This window comes from Neophocaena asiaeorientalis, unplaced genomic scaffold, assembly GCF_003031525.2.
Source record: "Neophocaena asiaeorientalis asiaeorientalis breed wild unplaced genomic scaffold, Neophocaena_asiaeorientalis_V1.1 scaffold317, whole genome shotgun sequence".
Lineage (NCBI taxonomy): Eukaryota > Metazoa > Chordata > Mammalia > Artiodactyla > Phocoenidae > Neophocaena > Neophocaena asiaeorientalis.
In genome coordinates this window covers 5,357,070-5,380,611 of record NW_020173114.1, presented here as the reverse complement: position 1 = coordinate 5,380,611, position 23,542 = coordinate 5,357,070, and the positions used below count along the sequence as shown (strand labels likewise).

Sequence of the window (23,542 nt, the reverse complement as noted above, 5' to 3'; positions counted from 1 at the left end):
TTACCGCCAAGACGCCCATTGGTGTGAGGGACGCCATGAGAAGCTGCGGCCGTCTGGGTATCGAGCGGGCGCGCTCACGCGGGGCCTGAGGGAGCCAAGACCCGGGAGGGTGTGGAAAAGGACTGCTGGCTCCGCCCTCAGTCCCTACCCTTTGTAGGCCGGCGTTTTCCCTTCTGAGAAACGCCCCTCCGCCCCGGCCTTCACCTGGAGTTTCTTCAGGCTCCAGGTTTCCCTGCCAACCACGAGGAGTCCAGGGAGGAAAAGCGGAGCATAGGCGCCTATAACCCACGCCTCCCACGCCTTTTCCAGCCCGAGATCGCCCAGGCAGGGATGGGCGACAAGATCTGGCTGCCCTTCCCGGTGGTCCTCTTGGCCTCTCAGCTGCTGCCTGGGGCGGCCGGCTTCACGCCCTCCTTAGACAGCGACTTCACGTTCACTCTTCCGGCCGGCCAGAAGGAGTGTTTCTACCAGCCCATGCCCCTGAAGGCCTCGCTGGAGATCGAGTACCAAGTAAGTGCAGAGGTTGAGCCAGCCTCCTTCCTTTAGCCTAGCTGCACGTCGTCGCCTCTCACCGGCTTAGAAACTTCTTGTGGACGACCGGGGTGCTGAAGAGGCGAGGGCTGCCCGGAAGAGGCCAGCTCCGCGCCAGCACGCGAGGCGAGGCTCTCCCCAGGGTTGGGGACCGAGAAGTTAGGCGGGACCTGGAATTGACTACCCCCACCCCTCCCCTTTCCTCCGGTCGGAAAGAGGCCAGCTCTGGTGATGTCGGTGGTTTTTCTCTTTGTTTCATAATTCACCTGTGTCTTTTCTAGCCAGTACACGCTTCAATACTGGGAATTTCACAATACAGGCCTAATACACGTTCTCCTTAATCATTGGACGAGATGATGACACTTGGCGTTAATCACCCCCACCACCCTCACTCAATTCCGGTATTGTAAATCTATACTGTCATTGCTTCAGTTAAGGATTTTTGAACTGTGACCATGTGATTATCACTAAATCCTATTTCGGAATATTTTGAAAGGGGCTATTGATGTGTTTAATGGTACATTTCCTTCTCAGTTATATACCCCTTATTTTAAAACCAAATAAGATCTAACTGTATATTAAAACTTTGTAATCTTTCGTTCAGCATTCTAAGCATTTCTCCCATATCATTGTTTTCTTTTTAGTACCTGTGTAATATTATAGGGAATTGCCTTAATTTATGTGGTCATTCTGGTAGAGGGTAATTTCTTAGAAGAAGTCTTGTAAGCTCCAATACAGCAAATTTCGATGTTTCTAAGTAGCACTGGGAAAAAAAAAAAAGATGCCTTGGTGTGGTTCATCTCTCAATTTTTTTACAAGTTACCTAATTTTTAATCAGATGTTAATTTTTTATAGTTGATGTAGAGAATCTTTTTCAATAACAGGTACTGTCACATATAGAGCAAAATAAAGTTATTTAGAATTTTCCTCTGAAGGAACTTTAGAATTAGATTATTTATAGATGCATAGGATAAGCATAAAGAGTAAAGTATCTAAAGTCACACAGTTAATGAGCAACACTGAGGCAGGAGCTCAGCATTTCTTGATTTCCAGTCCAGTTCAAAAGTTCATTTACTGAAGTTACCATGTGTCAGTAATGGAGAAGTAGAGACAAGGACACGGGGGAAGGGACAAACAACAGAAAGAACGCTTTTCAAGGATCTTAATATTTAAAGGTTACTGGCTCATAAACAACTAATTTCAATAAAGTATGGTTAGATGCTGTTGGAGGAGGGCTTCTTCTCTGGGGTATCAGAAAAGAATTCCTGGAGAAAATAAATTGGAATCTAGAAAGATGCTTAGGTGAAACAGGAATGCCAGGAAGAAGGGGCATTTCAGAAAAAGGATCAGAATGAATAGACAGTTCTGAAAATGCATAGTGTTAGTGTTCTAGCAGTGGGCAATATGTAGTGGACGCTAGGAGTGCTGAGTTTTCGATGGACCTTTAAGACTATAAAGTCTAGGGTGGGAGTAGAAGAAAGAGGTTGGAGAGGTCAGGAGGCTGGATCGTGGATCATGAATCTTAGCTTGTGTGCCATGCTGAGTAGCTCTGACCTTTGTCTGTATAAGGGCCATTGAAGATTAAGTAGTGTGGTAACTGTCAAAAATGTTTTACAGTGTGGAAGATGGATTTAAAAAGGGCAAAATTAGAGGTAAGGAAACCAAATGGGTTTAGAGAAATAGTCTAGATAAGAAAACAATTTTTATTGTTCAAAATTCATCAGTATTTACTGAGGTATTAGGAAAGAAATCTATTTTAAACTACTGACCTCTTATGATTGAGAGCTCCAACTGTAGGAAAAAAATGCCTGGGCTGAAATCCTGACTCTGGCACTTACTGCCTGTGTGATCTTGAGCAAGTTACTTAACCCCATACTTTTAAAATAGAGAAAATAATAGTAAGAGTTGATTTGAAACAATTAGTTAATAAGTGTTCATATACCATCCCTGACACATAGTAAATGTTCAATATATGTTAGTTTTTTTATGTTTACACTTCTAGAGTTATATAGGTGGTATGGCTTAGCTTTATACTTTGCATCTTTAATCACTCAAAGGGACTATTCCCCTAAAGCATTCTGCCTAAACAATTTGTTTTGATTGAGGAAAGAAGTAAAATCATTAAATGTCTGTAGTCCTAGACAATGTTAGAAGGGTTTAAAGGGTAGAAATCATCTTCAGCCCTTTGTCTGCATTTTCCAACTCTGTGATTAACTTTCCAATAACTACAAGCTACTGGATTTTGTCTTAGTTTTTAAAATGTCAGGGAACAGACTTTCTAGACATTGCCCTTGGCTTACTGTGACATATCGAAAAATTCTAACCGTTTCACACATTTTGGGTTTAAGAGGACACTTTTAGGATAATTGACCAGCCCCACAATATATTAAGTTCTTGAAATTTTGAAGTGTCAATATATATATCTTATGAATAGAATAGATCATTCATTTAAACTTTTAAATCGTTGAGTGCTTAATTTGTGTAAGCTTTATGCTAGATACTACAGATACAATGGTGAGTAAAAATATAGTCCGTGCACTCATGCAGTCTAGTTAAGGGGATAGACATTAATCAAATTATTACACAAATAAGTGTGATATTAGAACTCTAATAAGTGCTATGAAGTGAAGTGCATAAGCTATGAGAGTGTTTAATAGAAGGACTTGATTTCACAGTGGAAATTGAGAGAAGACATCCCAGAAGAAGTGGAGTTCAGATCTGTAGAAGAATCAGGCTTACTAGGGATAAGGGGGTGGAGCAAGGTGATAGATAAAAAGAACAGCATGTGGCAATCCAAGGCTTTGAGGAAGAAGACTGAAGAACACCTTTGAGGGACTGGAAGACTGACAGGTGAAAGTGGGACTCGTCCATCATGATCCATTGAAGTCACTGGGAAGTTTAGTTTTAGACTTATGGTATTGTTTTATTTTATATTTTAGATAGATATTTTGTATATTTTAAAATTAGCTTCTGTATTTTTATTTATTTATTTATTTATTTTTGCGGTACGCGGGCCTCTCACTGTTGTGGCCTCTTCCGTTGCGGAGCACAGGCTCCGGACGCCCAGGCTCAGCGGCCATGGCTCACCGGCCCAGCCGCTCCGCGACACGTGGGATCCTCCTGGACCGGGGCACGAACCCGCGTCCCCTGCATCGGCAGGCAGACTCCTAACCACTGCGCCACCAGGGAAGCCCAGCTTCTGTATTTTTAAATACCATTTTAAATGATTTCATTAAGCCTGACAGTCACTACCAATAATATCTTTTGTTTTACTGAAGTCTTTGCTTAGTTTTGTCACATTACTTACTTTTTGATTTAATGATATGGTTTTTGGTTTTTGGAGGAGAACCTTGAGTAATTCTTTCAGAACGCTTTGAGTCCTTGGATATCTGAAAATGGCTTTACCTTTTGCTTTCTCTTCAGTAAATATAATTTTTTTACTTGGAAAAATTGAAGACATGGCTCCCTTGTATTTTTTTACATCTAGTGTATATATGCAATAATGCTGATGCCATCCCAGTTCTTGTTATTTTGTAGTTCTCTACTACTACTCTTTGGAAGTTTCTAGGTTCTTTTTAAATCCTTTGGAAAAGTCACTAGGATTTTTGGATCTTTTTTCATTTATCCTGCTTCACATCTGTTAGACTCTTGCAGTCTAAAGATTTTTATCTTTTGGAGCAGAACTTTTTATTCTCTTATTTGATAACTTCCTCTCCATTTCTCTTGGTTCTCTCTTTTTGAAATGCTTTATTAGGTGGGTATTTGAAATCTTTAGCTCTGTCCTTCATAAAGTTCTTACCATTTCCCTCATACTTTTCATCTATACTTTTTCACCTTGTTGTGAGAATTCCTTGGCTCCTTTTAGTTCTCTGATTTTTAGTCTCCATCCATGCCCATTCTGCTGTCATTACATTCGCTAAAGCTTTATTTGGGCAATCACATTTTTGGTTTTTCTAAGAACTTTTTCATATCAGCATCTTCATTTTCTGTAGATTTTTACATTCTTGAATTTCTCTGAGGATGTATATTACATTTATCTGAGAAAACATATTTTTAAGTCTGTTTACATTATTTTTTCAGAATTTGATCCTCTGAGAAAAACCAATAACATGAAAGAGAGGGCATCAGTTTCAACAAATATTTGGTGTCTCTCTAGTCTGTTTTGAGAATTTTGAGATTGATAGATATTGGTAGCTAGATGTATTCTTTGCTCAGTGGAATATCTTCCAGAAATTCCTTACTCTTCAAATCCTTTAACAGCTTTCCTAGATTTCCAGTGTTGTTATAGATTATTTATATCGTTATGTTTTCTTCATTTCATTGGGATTTAAAGAAGAAAAAGAACTATGTATATTTAGCTAGCCATTTGAAACCAGTTCTGTTGATCAGTAAGAACAGCACAAGAATAGGTAATCTATCATTCCATTAAAGCCACCAAGAAAAATAAAATGGAGTTATACAAGAAGAAGAGTAGCCTCTGAAGGCAGATTGCTGAGTTCTAATTTTGACCATGCCAGTTATTTACCATATCACCTTAGGCAACCTTCTCTGTGCCTGTTTTCTGTGGGTTTTTTTTTGGGGGGGGGGGGTTGTTTTGTTTTTTTAGGCTAAAATGAAAATAATAGAACCTTTTAGAGTTGTTGTGAGGAATAAATCCACATAAAGCACTTAAAGCAATGTGTGGCATAAAATGTAATTGTTAGCTGCCATCATCATTATCTTCATCATCATCATTGGGACATTTTGAGATTGTAAAGGAACAGGTACTTTCCTGTTTCCTGTACTTATTCTTTGGCCAATAAGTAAATGGCCTGCTTGGAATATATAGTTCATATTGGGAAATAATAGGTATTGCTTGAAAAAGTCAGTTGGAATCAGATCATAGAGGCCTTGAGTTCCAGGCTAAGAAGTAGCTAGTTATTATTTTATTGAGGAGGAAACAAACTCAGAAAAGTTACATAGCAAGCCCTAAATTGCCCAAGGAAAAGGGTATACCAATTGAACTACCTTCTGTGTTTCTACTCTACAGGGCATCTGTTTTAAGATTATTTCAGTAATACCCGTAAGACCTAAACTTAAGTGATGGCAACAGGAATTAGCAAGAAAGGGACAAGTTCCAAAAATGGAATTGAACCAAATGGTCTTTCTGCTCCTTTTTAGCCCTAACATGAGTCTTTTCACTTTCTTACCCCTCTAGGTTTAGAAATGAAATCTTTTCATCATATGATCTACTTAATATAGCTTTTTATTTTTAGAATTTGTAAAATGTGCTCTTCTCTTCTATGCCTTCCTACAGGTTTTAGATGGAGCAGGATTAGATATTGATTTCCATCTTGCCTCTCCAAAAGGAAGAACCTTAGTTTTTGAACAAAGAAAATCAGATGGAGTTCACACGTAAGTAATCTCTTAGTTGGGTTCCTTGATCTGAATACCAGTGGGCACAGGAAAATTAGCACATTTGATACTAAATGTTAGCATTAAATGATTCCATATGAACATTTTAAACAGTCCTTGTTAGTGATCTATCTTAAACTAAAATGTCGTCCATTAATCTCATTTTTTTGTTTAGGCATTTTCTTTTGATCTTGACTAAGTTTTTTTTTTTGCTTTGGTTAATGAGTATACCATAGGTACTGCATTCAATCTATTGTGGCATTTTAAACCTGCCCTTCTGGCTAGCACAGGCTTTTTCTATTTTAACTATAAGTTACTGTTCCAGGTATATATCTTAAAGTTTCTTGAACTACTGGCTATATCATTTTTGCCCATTGTTTTCTTAAAACAACAGTACAGTAATACATCTTTGTGTTTGTGTAAATTTTTATTTTACTCGAACCTCATTCTTTTTAGATAATTAGAAGATGTGAAAGTAAAAGATCTGACCATAGGTTCATATAGAAATAAAATACTTTTTATAACTCTGAGTTTAGAGTTTGATAAAAGCCCATATATTGTATCTCTTTTATCTCATTTCTCTTTTTTCATATCTCACTGGTGTTTCCTTATTTCATTCTATTATTTTACTGCAGCACTTTGTTTACTCAGTATTGTTATCGTGTTTAAACTGTGAGTATATAGGAATAAGATCAAATATAGAATGTTTAATATTTGCCATAAACTAGACTTTGTATTTTATATGCTTCTAAATTAATCATTCCAACCCACTGTGAGAGATAGATTCTTTGATTCCCCAGTTCCCATTTTACAGACAAGGAGGCTCAGGGAAATTAAGTAAGTCTGCAGGGATACACATTTATTAAGAGGAGGAGGCAGGATGAACCCAAATTCTTGCTTTCTACCATACAATGCTTAGAACATCTCTGGCACATAGCACTATGTAAGTACTAGCTATTTATAATCATTGGCCTTTGTTAACCAAAGTACCTGCCATGTAATTGATACTCAGTAAATACTGAATACATGTATGAGCGAACAAGGTGGGGAAAATGTTTCAACCATAATTTTTTAAGTGCTTTTGAAAATGGTCTTACCTATACAGAGCTCTAAAAAAAATTTGCATAAACTATTGATAAATAAAATCAGAAGTGGTAATTTAAAAAGTCAGTTAAGATTGATATACCAGAATTAACTATGCTTTCTCTTTGATAGGTGTATGAACAAGAACTAAAAATGTAGTTCACCTTTAAATTTCAGAATATAGAAAATGTATAGAATTTCTGTCAATTTTCATTTCTCTCCAATTTTCTGCTTTCATTTAGAGATAAATTAAAATTAACTGTTAGGGGAAAAAAGGTATCTTATTGCTTTCTTGCATAGAATTACCTCTCATTAAACCATTGGGAGAAAAGAAAGAGTTTATAAGAGTTCACATTTATTGAGTTCTTTTGATGTGCCAGGTCACAGTTCTAATATGCACTTTACATGTATTAATTTTTTTTTTATTCTTCCTTTCCCACAGTCCTATAAGGTACATGATATTATTATCATCTTACCAATGAAGAAATTGAGGCATAGAGCAGTTAAGTACGTTGCTGAAGGTTACACAGCTAATGAACAGCAAAGCCAGGATTTAAGACCAGTCAGTCCAATTCACTCCTAATCACTACACCAGATTTACAAATCTACTTTCTAAAAATTAGATTTAAACAAAAATTTATCTTTAGCTATATTAACTTTTTAAAGGCAACTAAAATCTCAGTTATACCATCAAAACAGTTTTTGTCTTAAATTAAATCTTTAAAACAAATGCTATCCTTCCAGAAGTCAGGGTTAGTAAAAATGTCTCCAGACAGAGCCTTAAACTGCTTAATACCTATTTGTCCAGTACTGTCATATATAAAAGCATTTTTCTAGACCACTGAATTAATATTACCTTAACTCACACCATAACATAAATTTTGGACTACTTATGCTAATTCTTTTTCTACTTGAAAGGAAAATTTACTCTATATGCTTTTATTTGGATAATATTTTATATCATTTGTAGTAATAATATTCCTTTATACTAAAGGTAGTCAACACAAATTTAGAAATTAATATAGGAATGACTATAAAGTAATAAACATCCTTTTTTTATATACACATGTTGAAGCTCATACATCTGAGTCAGTGCTTCTCAGTTTTTTTTCATTTTTACCCCTGTCCCCATACAACCTTTTTTAGGCATTTTTTTCCTCATCATCCGCCATGAAATTTTAATACCGAATATATACTACATGCCCCCTTTTTTTTTTTAACTCTATGTATATCTGTGCTTTATATATAAAAAGAATAGGTACAAAGCTTACCCTTTTTATCCAATTCAGGGTTAAGAATGACTAAATAAATTTGGGTTAAATAAAATTAAGACTAAACAAAATTAAAAGTTAGATTAAAAAGTTATTAACATTAAATTTAACTTTATATTTTCTGAATAACTTTTAATATAATTTATCATACATTGTGTCCACTACACATGCAAATTAGCAATTTATATACATAATAGCAATGTAATTAAAATTTTTAAAATCATTCCAAATATTTTTCAAGAAAAGTAGAATGATTAAAAAAATTACATTGACTTCTTAAAAAGTACTTTAGTGACCTTAACTTTTAACTTTTGCTTGATGTGGGAAAATAACTTTAGCTACCCAGTGGTCATTCAGATATTATTGACTTTTTTCCCCAGTGTTTGGCATAATTGATGATGGGTTGAATAACCTTTGTAAAATTAAATAATAAAATATAAACTAGTTTTATTCAAATCTTCCCCCAAAAATGCAAAGATTGAGATAAAATGTATGAAGGCATTGTGTAAATTATGAAGGAATATACAAGTGTTGACTATTTTTATTTATAGTATATATGCTAAAATCCAATCACATCGCTGATTAGTTCTCTTATGCTTAAACAAAAACAGTAAGTCACAAAGAGGGGGAAGAAAAACAAGATTGGCTTTGAAGATGAAGATCACACAAGGCTATAGAAAATAATGCAAGGCACCTCAAAAATTGAAGATCAAACATACACATCCACAAGGGAGCCACCGGTATCATTAGGCATGTGTAGGCCACCTCTTGCCCTGTGACTTCTAGATCAAGCAATCAACCAATCAAACGTCCTCCAATCACAGCTATTTGCTAGCATTTTGTAGCAGTGTTCCTGGACACATTGTGTGTGTCTTCCATGAGCTCATGCTGCTTGTGATATGCCCAAGACAACCCCATGAGAGAAAATTAAATACTAAGGAATAAGATGTTGTCATAGGATTTAGCTTTGGAGGGCCACAATACTATTATAGCTTTTTTTTTTTTTTGCCCATCTTGAAACAGTTTTCACCCCTAGGGGGCAGTATCCCCTCATCGAGAATGCATAGTCTAAGTGAATAGTCACATTTGGTGGTTATACGCTTACTGTATCAGTGATGCCATTCATTAGAATACACTGGAAAGTTTTCCTCAGGAAATGCCCCACATCTAGGTCATATTACATAATGGTCACAACATTTTATTTTGTTTTGTTGCTTTTAATATTGTTCCCCCTGTATCCATACCAGTGTTTGCTTCAGGATCCTTTCAAAAGTTAAATGAATCCTCAAAAGACGAAAGTTTGTCATGATTGAGGAGACTGCAAAGAATACAGACAGGCTCTGAGCAGTACTGTAGAAAGATCAATTAACTTGAGAGTCAGATATCCAAGCTTCATGTATGCCTATAACAGGCTGTGTGATCATGGGCAAGTATCTTAATCTATGTGAACCTTTTACTCACCTTGAAAAGGTCGATTATGCCTACTTTCAAATATGATAAGGGTTAAAAGAAATAAAATGTGTCAAAGCATTATGTAAATTATGAAGAGGTATACAAGTATTGGCTATTTTTATTTATCGTACATATGCTAAAATCAAATCACATTGCTGAGTAGTTATCTCTTATGCTTAAACACAACAGTTAAGTCAGAAATAAGGGGAAAAAAAGGATGGAGATTGGCTTAAAAGATGAGACTCACATGTTGTTCAGAAGGTTGTAGGAAATAATATAAGCTGCCCCCAAATTTAAGCGACCTAGCATATTGGAGATAACCAAATTCAAAATCATTTAGACCAACCTTCGTGAATAGTTACAACGAAAACTAAAACACAGGTTGAACTTTGTTTTTTGTGGCCAGCAGTAGTAAATGTCATTAGCCTGTGCAACATTTTGTTTGTTAAAGTTTCTCTCCACAAAAATATTATTAGAAAGCTATTTTGCTAAATTAACTCGGCCCAGGTCAATTATCTTGAATGTGAAGACAAGATCATAAGTTGTTATGAGTGGCACTTATTCAGTAAAGGTAGTGCCACTGCGAGTAAAACTCTGGTTCTTGGACACTGAACTCATCCCTAATTTTTGTAAACTATTACAAAGATGTACTTAATCCAAAGGGGCCTAGAAGAAAGCATTTAGGACAGTCCATCACTGCTTTTGAAAACAAAGCAAAACTCACTTTACAGATTAATCTCAAAGGGGAGGTTTGTAGTGATATTTCCATATGAATTGAACTCATTATAGATTACTTTTAATAATGTATAAATATTAAGGTTCATTGTGAGGTATCATGTATCTAGGTTTTTAATCCTGTTTTCTTCCAAAAGTTAGGTCAAGCTCATTTGCCCAATTTACTGAGTAAATGCCAAGCACATCTAAGTTGCAAGTACTTGAATATATATTTCCAGATTGCTGGTTTCCCAAGAAATTTTAAATTGTCTTTCAATACTAAGGAAGTCTTTCCATCAGTAACCTGTCCAATTATTATAAACCATGTTATTCCTTCTCTTTTACAGTAGTTTTTCCTTTGATCCCAGATGCAAGTACAGATAACTGAAGACATGTCCTCTTTTTCATACAGGATAGAGACTGAAGGCGGTGACTACATGTTCTGCTTTGATAATACATTCAGCACCATTTCTGAGAAGGTGATTTTCTTTGAATTAATCCTGGATAATATGGGAGAACAGGAGCAAGAACAAGAGGACTGGAAGAAATACATTACTGGCACAGATATGTTGGATATGAAACTGGAAGACATTCTGGTCAGTATGGTTTAATAAAATAAAAATTACATCTAGAGACCTTAGTATGCGATAGGCACTGAGCTAGGCATTTTATTTGCATTATCTCACCTAATGCTTGCTTAATTCTATGAGGATTATTATCTCTATCTTTCCAATGAGGAAAATTATGGATTAGGGATATTTTGTAAGTCTCTGTCAGAGAACCAGAGAGAGAGAGAACTAGAATTTGGACACAGACTCTTAACTGCAGAACTCCCTTAGAATGTTCACAAACAGAAGACTGTAATAATGATCTGCAGAACACTTGCACATATAATAAAACTGAGTAATTTGTAAACACTTAAGATGTACAGGCATTTTTTCCCACACCATAGTTTTTATAATATGAAATTTGATATTACTTAATTTGGGGAACACTGTTAACATAGCAGAAACTAGCACTACACTTAGGAGTAAAAGCTTTTAGATTATGGCTTCTTGGCTTGAATTGCTTTATGCGCTATTTATCATAAACATGCATAATGAAACGTGCATGTATAAGAACCTACTTGCTAATAATAGTACTGCCAGTGATGGGGAGAAAGATCATTACCCTTCGGCCATAGCTAGATGTAATAAAATGATAGAATTCTCAGTGATATTTATAAATAGTGTATATACCTGTGTTATAGAACTTTCTACAGGAGAAATAATGTGATTATTCCATGTTTGAAACTATATAACCTCTAATACTCTTATAACCTGAACTTTTTTTTAATAATATATTTTGATCACTTTGAGGTTTCTTAGGAAAGCAACTATCAAATTATGAGACATACTGTAGATCAGTTAGCTTAAGAAGTCAGAAAATTAAATGATCATATCATATGTGTAATTCCTTAGTGACTGAGCTCTGCGAGCCTTGGTTTCCTATTATCCTCGGGGATAATACCTCGAGTTGTTGTGAGGATGAAATGTGATATGGCATGTATATAAATGCTTTAAACAGAGTCTGGCACACAATAAATACTAGTTTTCTTACCTTCTCCATTGGTGTCACTGTGAATACAAACAAAGGATTAAGCTTAATTGGCATGAATTTTTACCATGAAAATTTTTGATCTCATCATTTCATATGTATACTAAACTTAGTTGAATTTTAGAACTAGAAGAAGACTTAGTTATCATTAGTCCAGCTCCAAACTCCCTTTCCCCTTTCATTCCATTTTATAAGTAAGGAACTGGCTTAAAATGGAAATGATGTATCCGTAGTTTCACGACTAGTCCAGTCTTCTTCCCACTCATTTTTTAAATCTCAATCATATTAATATATTCTCCCATTTTAAATTTATATTGCCAACAAGAGCAAACTAGAAGTAGTTGTAAATTTTGTTAGTACTTCACTGCATTCTCAAGAGATTGACTTCATTCACAATTAAACAAAATGACCAGAAAGTTCAGATTTAAATATGGCTTAAAATACTTGGTCTTTTTTGAAAAAAAATAAAATGTCTTTCAGGAGATTTTTCGTTTACTCTGCCCACCCCAAAATTTTTATCACAACAGCAAACTTGAATAAATAATTTTATACTTGATTGTCATCATCATGATATTGAAAAGAACTACGGATGGTCTTTTTATTTGGGGATCTGAATCCCATATTTTTCTGGAAAATATACCATTGCTTTACAAATGTGCCCATATGATAACTATTATATTTTGTAGTTTTGTAGGTTTAGCAGAGCAGGTTTTGAGTGTTTTTTTTGCATTTAAATGAGGATTTTAAGCAAGGTGACTATCCAGGAAAATCTGTTCCTAGTATTTTCTTATTTTTGCCATTAATACTTTTTGAATTTCGAATCTCAACTGTACTTTATATTCATGTAAACCTTTTATAGTTTTTAAATCACTTCTCACCAGGACCCTACTATAAAAATAGTTTTTTCAGAAGATGTGCAACTTAGAATGCATCTTGATAAGCTTGTTTTATGAATGAGATCTTGGAACATTTTTGTATTAAAAACAGATTATATTTTTTATGGTTGTTAGGGCTAAGAAGATAATGTATATAAAATTACTGGCACTATAACACTCAAATGTATTTTCACATTATTTTCAATTCACAGTAGCTTTGTTCATTTTTAAAATAACTAATTATAGACAATAATTTAAATACATCATGAGAACTATTACATAAACTTTATATAATGAAGATCTTTAGGTAATCTAAGTAGTACCCACCCCTTAATTAAAATTGTGTTTGAATATTAAACTAGTAAGAGTACTGTGAAGCACATTTTTAAATTAACTTAAAATTACTGAGCATTCTTTTACAATAAATTTTTTTTTTTTATCTCCAGGAGTCCATCAACAGTATCAAGTCCAGACTAAGCAAAAGTGGTCATATCCAAACTCTGCTTAGAGCATTTGAAGCTCGTGATCGAAACATACAAGAAAGCAACTTTGATAGAGTAAATTTCTGGTCTATGGTTAATTTAGTGGTAATGGTGGTAGTGTCAGCCATTCAAGTATATATGCTTAAGAGTCTATTTGAAGATAAGAGGAAAAGTAAAACTTAAAACTCCAAAGTAGAGTACTTAACATTCAAAAAAAGGGGCAGAAAAATTCAATAAACTGTTACAGTCAAGACCATTAATAGTTGTTTGCAAAACGTTTTCAGGCATTACCATAGTGTGGAATAAATATTAATTTTAACGTGAGAGGAAAGGCTTCACTTTCATCTGTGCAAGTAATCTTATTGTTCCAGTTGTACTTAAGTGTATAACAAGTATCTTGCAGGTATAAATGAATGAAGCCATATTAATAACGGCAGTTTCCTACATTTGAAAAAATTTTGCAAATGTCATAGGTGATTTAAATAAATGAACTTTGGGCCTAAATGTAACACTGAACTATGTTTTTAAAAGATTGTTAACCAGAAGTTTCTTTGTAAATGTGGCAATTACAAATTAACTGTAGAAGTTTTTCAATATATTAAGTTATGAATCATCTGAGAATTACCTAATCATGGATATCTTTAGAAGACAAAGACTCAACTTTTCTCTTTTTACATATGTATCTCCTAAATGTAAATAGAAGCATAGCTGTGAAAAAGATATGTGGGGTTTTTATAACCAAATATATTTCATTTTAATAGCAAATAGTTTTATATACCTAGCTTACATTCCCAAAAGCTGACATTTTGAATAATTCTTAAAAATGCTAAGTCATACTTATTAAAATTAGGACAGATTTTCTCTTTGAAGAATAAAGATTGCTCCCAGTCTCTATAGGAATACATTCTGTCTAATCCTTAACCAAAATATAGATTTAAAAATTAAATGTGAGGGAAAATCATTTTATTTTTATATTATCAACAGTGTTATGTTAGTTTTAATGTGTTTACTGACTTGGATAATACATTAATACCAGCAGTTGTGAAGGAAATATTGCTAAAAGGATCTGGACCTAATGTAAGTAAATATCACTTTTGTGTTCTCAAAATCAGTAAGAAAAGAATAAACTCAATATAAAAGAATTTAGAGAATATCCTATCAAAATAAAGGTCACTTAAACTATAAATAAAGTATTTGGAATCTGATTGGCTCATAATGACTCAATCCTCATATAAATTATGAGATTAATTTCCAGTTAACTGGAAGAAACTGGGTTTTATTTTTTTACAGTTGTTTTATTCTGTTTTGAATTATCATTTATAAGTATTCAGGCACATTTTACAAAACATAAGCCCTACTGGGTATAAATTTTATTTTTATTACAACTTTCATAAAGTGACCTTTCTGATCACTTTATTTGACATTCAGATAAGGATTGGAAACCCACAGAAGTTTAAACACTCAATATGTGAATAACCCTATAGTCTCTGCCATCCTGTCTTACTCAAGTACTAATAATTTAATGAATTAAATAGAATTTTTAGGTTATACCCATTTGTAATATTGTTTATGACATATACAAGTTAGAAACAATCAACTTATAAACTTGAGTGTAGAACAACCTCTGTGGGTTGGTACTGCTGGAATTCTTAATAAGCAATAATGATATCCAGAGAGAATGCTTTCAGCTATAATTTACACTCAAGAGTGGTACAAAAAGAGATATTTCCCTCCTTCTTATATATTTCCCTCTATTCTTCTTCAGAAAAGAAGTTTAGATTTCCCAACTCTGAAGCTTTTTAAAAATGAGATAAGGTATTATTACCTTAATTGGTCAAGAAAATGCTCCTAAGTGTCCAGGAGTAGCCCCTATTAACACATGCAAAACAAGGGCCAATAAGATTTTTGCCTATGAATAGCCCTCCTTTTTCCCCTTCTGATACACTCATAATAAGAAGCAAACTTAAAGTACTATAGCTAATAAAACAGTACAGATATAAACTACTGCATCTTTTCTATAAAACTGTGATTAAGAATTCTACCTCTTACGTATAGCTGGTTACTGTACTGTACTGATTCTTTACCTAACAATAAATTTGTTACATCACCTTCTACATATGATTTGTGTCACTGATTTTAAACCACTGATTCAGTAACTTACTGTATAATAACGGCCTTATTTATAAAACAAAGAATATTGAGGACAATTTTATTTTTATAGACAAAGTGAAAAGAAGAGATTATTTAAGAAGCATGTTACCTGTATTAACCAAAAAGTAAAATCTGTAAGCACATTTGTACTAAATTCTTTAATATTTCTAACAGAATATTGTTTATCTGCCTCATATGGTTTTTTTAATGTCAGTATTGTTTTGACATTAAAATTATGCTAAAACTGGGTAAGCTATTTATCACTTAACAGCTTATTTTGTCTTCAGTTTTTAATCATATAAACTTTAAAAATACTACAATATTTAACTGAGGCCTAGAGTTTCACTATGATTTGCATTTGGATCATTAATGATTGCTATTCTTTCATGTGAATGTCAAGATATAGAGGATAAGTGGTTGAAATAGCACTGAAATAAATGATAAACTGAAATGTAATTTTATGCTATGTATGTTTATCCTTCTTAAGTATTATTATGTCCTAAAATTGACAATAATTGAGTACCTATAATTCTGTGCCTTCCCAAAGAAAATTCTTTATCTGAAATTTTCAAAGATATTGGTTCAGCATGTAATGGTTTTTCAGTTGAAGTGTAATAATGCAGTGTTGCTCAAATTGCTTTATAATTATGAACAGACACAGCCATATTAAATAAGCATTGAATACTGTGCTGAGTATATATAATAAAAATTACAATCAAAGAATGTCTTATTTATCTACCAGTCATTGTAAATGCTGTCTAATCCTTAAAGCCTTCACTGATTTCATCTTAACCAAGTGTACTCTCCCTTCCATTTGAAAACCCATACGTCTCTGCACTTTTTATTGTATATCATCTACCCTGCATTAGACTTCTGTTTATATATGTACTTATTCTACTGTTGCCCAAACATGCATTGTAACTAAAAGGTGCTCAAAATACAGGGGCAAAAATCATCAGTTCTGAAAGTCTGGGATGCTAAATAAGCTTGTTCCAGTCTTCTACCCCACTGAAGAAATTGATTGTTTAGGACTGGAATTTGGCTCCAGAATCTTAATTTTTCACCCACGCAATTTGGGATTCTGGTGTCCACATTATCCTTGGACCATTTGCTAACTGGGTGAACTTGGGAAATCAAAACTCCTTTGAATCTATTTCATTTGTATAGGTATTTTAAGTAACATCTTAAAACTCAGTTAAAAGAGCATTAAGAGAGTCTAGTGCTTGGTGAAGGTTGGTATATTATTGGTGATTTCCTTCATACCATTTAGACAAGCCACTCTTCCCCCACAAGCTGGTAGAATTCCTTAGGCACCTTCCTGGTTCTGCACGCCCATCACTTTCAGGTGTCTGGGCTTCTGGAAGGCTTGTGTCATTAGACAATGGATATACAGTTAATGTGTATCTAGGAGAATGACACAATAAAGAATCCTCACCTAAGATGACATCATCTGAGAACGAGCATATCATGGATGCCAGATCCCTGCATCTAGAAGAAAAGGTGAGGAAATGTACGGCAGGGAAAAAAATCAGAGGTCTTCAATGACCATGAGTCAACAGCAAAATGAACAAAGAGACTCAGTTATCCAACAGTGAAATGAACTCCCTTATATATAAAGAAAGCAACTACTCCCCAGTCTTGGAAGTTTTCAAGTGGCAATAATGATCAGACATAAAAGGGATTACTTCTACATCTGGTGTAAAATGGAAGGATGGACTAACAAAACTAAACTTTATACTCCAATTTTAAAAGCACTAAGTAATACTGTCTAATCCTTAAAGGATTAGGAGAAAGCTGAAAGAAAAGGCCAGGGTTTCAAAAGACACATTGTAGAGTTCTGTTTTGCTGGATTCTTGCTTGGTGTTAAAAAACAAATTGCAAACAAAATTTAAAACACAATACCGTTTATAATTACTCCAAAGAAAATGACATACTTAGGTATAAATCTAACAGAACATGTACAGGATCAGTATGATAAAAATTATCAAATGGCTGGTAGAAGAAAGACCTAAATAAATGGAGAAACATACCATGTTCAAAGGTTGGAAGGCTCAACATAGTAAAAAGATCAATTCTTCCCTAAATTGTTCTATAAATTTAACATTAATTCTTATCAAAATCCAGCAAGGTTTTTTTGTAGACAAGGACAAGCTTATTCTAAAATTTATATGGAATGGAAAGGCAAAAGAATAAGGTAATTTTGAAAAAGAATAAAGTCTACCTATATTAAGGCTTACCTTATAGCTACAGTAATCAATATGGTGTGGTACTGGTGGAGGGACAGACACATAGATCAACAGAACAGACATTCTAGAATACACCAAGTCCAACTGATTTTTCACAACGGTGCAAAAGCAATTCAATAGGGAAAAGACAGCCTTTTAAACAAATGGTGCTGGAGTAACAGACAAACACAGGTAAAAACATGAACTTAAATGTTAAAATGATAAAGCTTTTTGAAAAAAATATGAGAAAATCTTCAGCACTTAGGGCTAGACAAAGAAGTTCCACACTTGACACCAAATACATGACCCATAAAAGGAAAAACTGATAAATTGGACCTCCTCAAAAGTAAAATCTTTGCTCCATGAAAAACCCTATTAAGGGATGAAAAATTAAACTACTGATGGGGAGAAAACAGATGCAAATCACATATCCAAAAAAGGACTAGAATATCTAAAGAATTCTCAAAGCCCAACAGTTAAAAAAAAAAAAATTCAATTAGAAAATGAGCAAATGACATGAACAGACATTTCACTGAAGAAAATTTGTGGATGGCAAATAAGCACATGAAAATAAGTTTAACATCATTAGCCATTAGGATAATTCAAGTTAAAACCATAAGATATCAGTACACACCTACCAGAAAGGCTAAAATAAGAAAAAGTAGTTACAACACCAAATGCTGGCAAGGATGCAAGAGAACTTGGATCACACTCTTACATTGCTAGTGGGATATAAAATGGTAGAGTCACTCTGGAAAATATTTTGGCAGTTTCTTATAAAACTACACATGCACTTACCATGAAACCCAGCATTTATATTCTTGGACACATCCCTGAGAAATAAAAACATGCTCAAATAAAAACCTGTATACATTATTATACAAAGCAGCTTCATTTGCAATAGCCCAAACCTGGAAATAACCCAAATGTGCTTTAAAGAGTGAATGGTTAAACTTGGTACATCCATACTATGGAACACTGAGCAGCAATAAAAAGAATAAACAATTGATACATGCAGCAATTTGGATAGACCTCAAAGGAATTATGGTTAGTGGGGGGAAAAAAATCGTAAAAGGTCACACACTATACCATTTCTTTTATGTAACATTCTTGAAATAACAAAATTATAGAGATGGAAAACGGATTAGTGGTTGCCAGGTGTTAGGAATGGAGGAAAGAAAGGGAATGTGGCTAAAAAAGGCAGCCTCAGGATGGAACAATTCACTCTCATGATGGTTACACAAACCTATGTGTTACAAAATTCACAGAACTATATACACATACAAATGAGTGCTTGTAAAATTGGTGAAATCTGAAAAAACTCTGTGGTTTGTACTGACATCAATTTTCCGGATTTAAGATTGTACTATATGCAAGATGTCGCCACTGGGGGAAACTGAAGAGTACACAGGAACTCCCTAAACATTTTTTTTTGGCAATTTCTTGTGAATCTATAATTATTTCAAAATAAAAAGTTAAAACAAAAACGGGGCAGGTGAATTTTATACCTGGAACAGACATTACTGTGTTGTAAAATACATATTTCTAAATGAGCCCAGGAATAAGTAAAATAATTTAACTTCATGTTAAATAAAAACAAAATATTCTCATTGAAAAAAGAACTGTCATTTTAGGTATTGGTTCAATTCTTAAGAATTTAATTATCAGTAGAAATGTGAAACACTGTATTCTTCAAGGCTCTTAACGAATTGAGCCTGATCGTTGACATGAAATACGAAAGAGGAGTCAGAAGTCAACCTTTTTCCTTTTTAGAGCGATTCCATTTTCCAAAATATCCAGAGGTTATACTACAATGAAGTGGTTATTAGAATACTGCCATGTGAAGACTACACCTACTTCTCAACTAGTGCAAAATCATCATGTGAATCTCAACAGAGAAGCCATCCTTGACTTTTTCAAATGCTAACTTTTCACTGGACAATCATGACATGTAGGTATAAGGAAAATCTTAAACAGTGGATGACTGATTCCTTCACCTATAAAGGTAACAACGTCTTTTTGCTGTAAAGGATCTTAGAATTAAGGCATATATAGGACATGCAGCTGAGAAGCAACTTACTAAGTATAATATAAGCCACTGTAAACTCTTAAACGCCAAAGGGACATAAATTTAAAAACAAATGTGCTGGCAATTACTACTTCACTATCCCTTGGACCAATAGCAAAGGAATAAAGAATGAAAAAGGTCATTTTATTTAGAATGAGGAACAGGGAAACGCTAGAAAACATTATGCATTTGGCTCATTCTCTCCTTTGATAATACATTTCCTTTCTGGCACCCAAGGGAAGATCAGGATGCAATACTTCTATATACCCATAGCCTCTAATACAAGTTACATTCATCACAATAGACCCAAGGCAAGGTTTAATACTTTAGAATATGAAAAATTTGAGCATTACTATATCCACTACTTTGGAGAATAGAAAAGCAAAGAATATGCCTTTAAAGAGTTGATGGTTTACCTGGGGAGGAAGACTAGTTAGTATTCAGGAATTATCAGCTACTCATTTTTCCAAGTCAGCTGTCATTCATTGCTTCAAGTTTTGCCAGATTCCTCAAATTTATGTTGCATCCCTCTTATGTGCACCCTCTACACTTCCCTTTCAAATCACTCCTCACACCATATCAGAATTAACATATAAAAACCCTATACAAGACTCTAATCTCTAAAGGCAGAGAACATGTCTATTCTATCCACTGCACCCAGCACAATGCCTAGAACACAGTAATTGCTGATGCAAAGATGAGGCACACTCTTTACTAAGTAAAAAGTGAAGTTTCAAAACAACATGAACAATCCTCTTTAAGTAAAAACAGAAAAAGATAAAACGTCTTGAAGGCTAAGGCTTATATACCATTATCTCTGGATTGTAGAATTTGGAGGAGTTTCAGAACTGTACGTTTTGTGTTATCTGAATTTTCACTGAAATATTTTTGTATCATAGTTGAAAACAGTAAACCTTTTTCACTTGGGGAAAAAAATAACAGAGTTGATAAAGACTTCCTCCTCTGTTTTTCTCATCTACTACCTCCATGCCTCCCAATCATTGCCCCTTTCTTCTAAACCACATCTTCATTTTCTTAGAACCACTTCACTTTTTGTTGCCAGCTAATACACAACGTGAAAGTAAGCAGAAAAGCAATACATGATAAACAAATTAGCACTATTTCCTCCAAGTCAGATTTAGATGGAGAAAAGGAGTACTTTAAACACCAGATGTAATTTCTATTACAAGAAAATCCATAATTGGAGAATACTGCAGCTTCCTTATGAAGGGAATGAACTGCCTGTTGATTGTTATATTTAACTAGTTTTCAATTATTACTACTACTAGACTATAGCAAATGCTTGTCATTTTCTACACCTAAATTTATATTTCTCAATACCAAAACACAAGTATAATTTCTTAAAGAGGTCACTTTCAGTAACTACCTCAAATATTTTAAGGCTGCTTTGCAGAGTTAGCCAAGAAAACCATCTGACATTTTTACTCACTACTCTGAATACCTTATAAATATTGTAAGTATCAATATTACTGACTCTGTTTCCTTCCCAGAACAGAGACTTTACCTCATTCTTTTTAAAACTCAAACTACATTCACATTAGTTTTTTTTCAGTATTTCTTTGATTTTTATTACAACCTGTTTTTTGTTTAACACCATTCAGAAGTATGGACTTTTGAATGCCCAGTATAGAATATCCATCTGGAAAGCCCCAGAAAGCATTCTCTTGAAAACATTTCCAAGTGCTTTTGCTTCAGAATAAGCTTTTAAATAAAACAACACAATGGTTTCCCACTATGTAGGTATTGTTTCAAAATACCAAATACTTCCTTTGTTCAACTAATACCTTAAATCTGCTCTAATTATTATTTTTATTCTATGATAGCAGGTAAGACACATTTTTATTGAAAATTTTCAGCATACCTGCCACAGTACCATCATGAAGAAATATGAATGTTCTAGGTCTTTGCTTGAAGAATGATGAGCAAATGTTTAATAATAAAGGGCAGAAGCTTCTGGGAAATGCCTGACAGAAGCAACAACTGTTAAAAAATAGTCTTGTTCCATAATCCCATCCTACTCCACTTCTTTACTTATTCCACTACTTCCAAGCATCAACCTTTTCTTCCAATCAAGCCTATCTTCCTTACTGCTCTCTGAACAGGGCTGCTCTATTTAATGACATAACTAGCCTCCCAGGTCCTCAAAACTTAAAGACCCATGACCTGCTCAGTCAAGTACTGTCAACTAATCTCTCTAACCTCTCTCATAAGTATTCCCAACATCCCCACTGCTTCTACTACCTCAGATTTAAGTAGATTTAGGGACTTCCTTGGTGGCACCGTCTGTGCTCCCAATGTAGGGGGCCCAGGTTGACCCCTAATCAGGGAACTAGACCCCACATGCATGCTGCAGCTAAGAGTCTTCATGCCACAACTAAGAAGTCAGCCTGCCCCAACTAAGGAACCCGCAAGCCACAACAAAGGAGCCCGCCTGCCGCAACTAAGACCCGGCGCAACCAAATAAATACAATGTTTTGTTTTTTTTTAAGACACAGTTAAAAAAACAACAAAAAAAAGATTTACCTATATTTAGATTAGCCCTAGCTGGCTTTGTACCTCATATTTCCCTCTAATTCATCCTACATCCCAGTGCCAAATTAATTGTAAAACACAACTTAGCATAGCAGTCCCATCAGAATCCAGATCATTTCCAGCCTCAACTATGTCACACACTACCCAAATTCTACTGTCCTTTTCTGTGTGTGGGCTTAATGCCTTTGCTTACCGTTCCTGTACTGTGGAATGCCCTAGTGTGTTCCCTTCTCTACAAATCCTGATCATTCATGGTCCAGTTTAAACTCCTTTATGAAGTCTTCCCTAATAATTCCTTTTCCCAAACGTCCTCCACAGCCAGGCCCCAGGCAAAAGTACTCTCTCCCTTCCCTTAAATGCTCTTGCCACTCTTGCCACTTTAAATAGGTAAACATATACATTCTAAGCTTCCCAGCAAAGAGAAAGAGATAATTATATCTACTTCACATTTTCCTCCTGGTAGTGTCTTAGAAAACAGTAGGCCCTCAAATATTGAGTGAAATGTTCATTCTCAACTCCAGGCCTGTTCTTACCCTGTTCCCTCATTTTGAACTTAGCTTTTCTTTCCCTTAGCCTCTATTTAACCCATCCTTCAAGGTACAACCTAAGAAATATTACACCAAATTAATCTCATTTCTCCAGCAATATAGCACATATTTGTAGATACCTGTAGTCATATGCTGTTTCCAAACGTTGCTTAATTCTCATGTTTATATCCTAAACTCCCCAAGACTGTACCATTCTCTAAAGTATGCTCATTGAACTCCCACGCCCCCACCACCAAAATTCCATCTCCTTGAATTTATTTATGCTGTTTCTTATCCTACCCTATTTTCCGCCCATCAAAATCCTATCATCCTTGGAGGAGGGATGGATTGGGAGTCTGGAATTAGGAGATGCAAGCTACTATATAGATAGAATGGATAAACAACAAGGTCCTACTGCACAGCACAGGGAACTATATTCAGTATCCTGTAATAAACTCTAATGGAAAAGAATATGAAAAAGAATATATATGTATAACTGAATCACTTTACAGCAGAAATTAACACAACGCTGTAAACCAACTATACTTGAACAAAATAAATTTTTAAAAAATCCTATCATCCTTCAGAGCCAAGTTCAAATGAGATTCCCTTCAGTAAGT

General features: G+C 34.5%; 1 protein-coding gene across 2 annotated transcripts; it reads left to right on the top strand.

The window, feature by feature from the left end:
- Window positions 1-43: 43 nt before the first annotated feature.
- Window positions 44-16,272, top strand: TMED5 (transmembrane p24 trafficking protein 5). Of its 2 annotated transcripts, XM_024743625.1 has the most exons (5): window positions 44-510; window positions 5,828-5,925; window positions 10,858-11,041; window positions 12,923-12,975; window positions 13,361-13,567. In XM_024743625.1, exons 1-5 carry the CDS (start codon window positions 331-333, stop codon window positions 13,422-13,424), a joined length of 579 nt encoding a protein of 192 aa, XP_024599393.1. In that variant the 5' UTR covers window positions 44-330; the 3' UTR covers window positions 13,425-13,567. The 2 variants fall into 2 exon arrangements, with proteins under 2 accessions (XP_024599393.1, XP_024599392.1); XM_024743624.1 differs by lacking the exon at window positions 12,923-12,975 and having other exon boundaries at window positions 13,363-16,272.
- The last annotated feature ends 7,270 nt before the right edge of the window (window positions 16,273-23,542 follow it).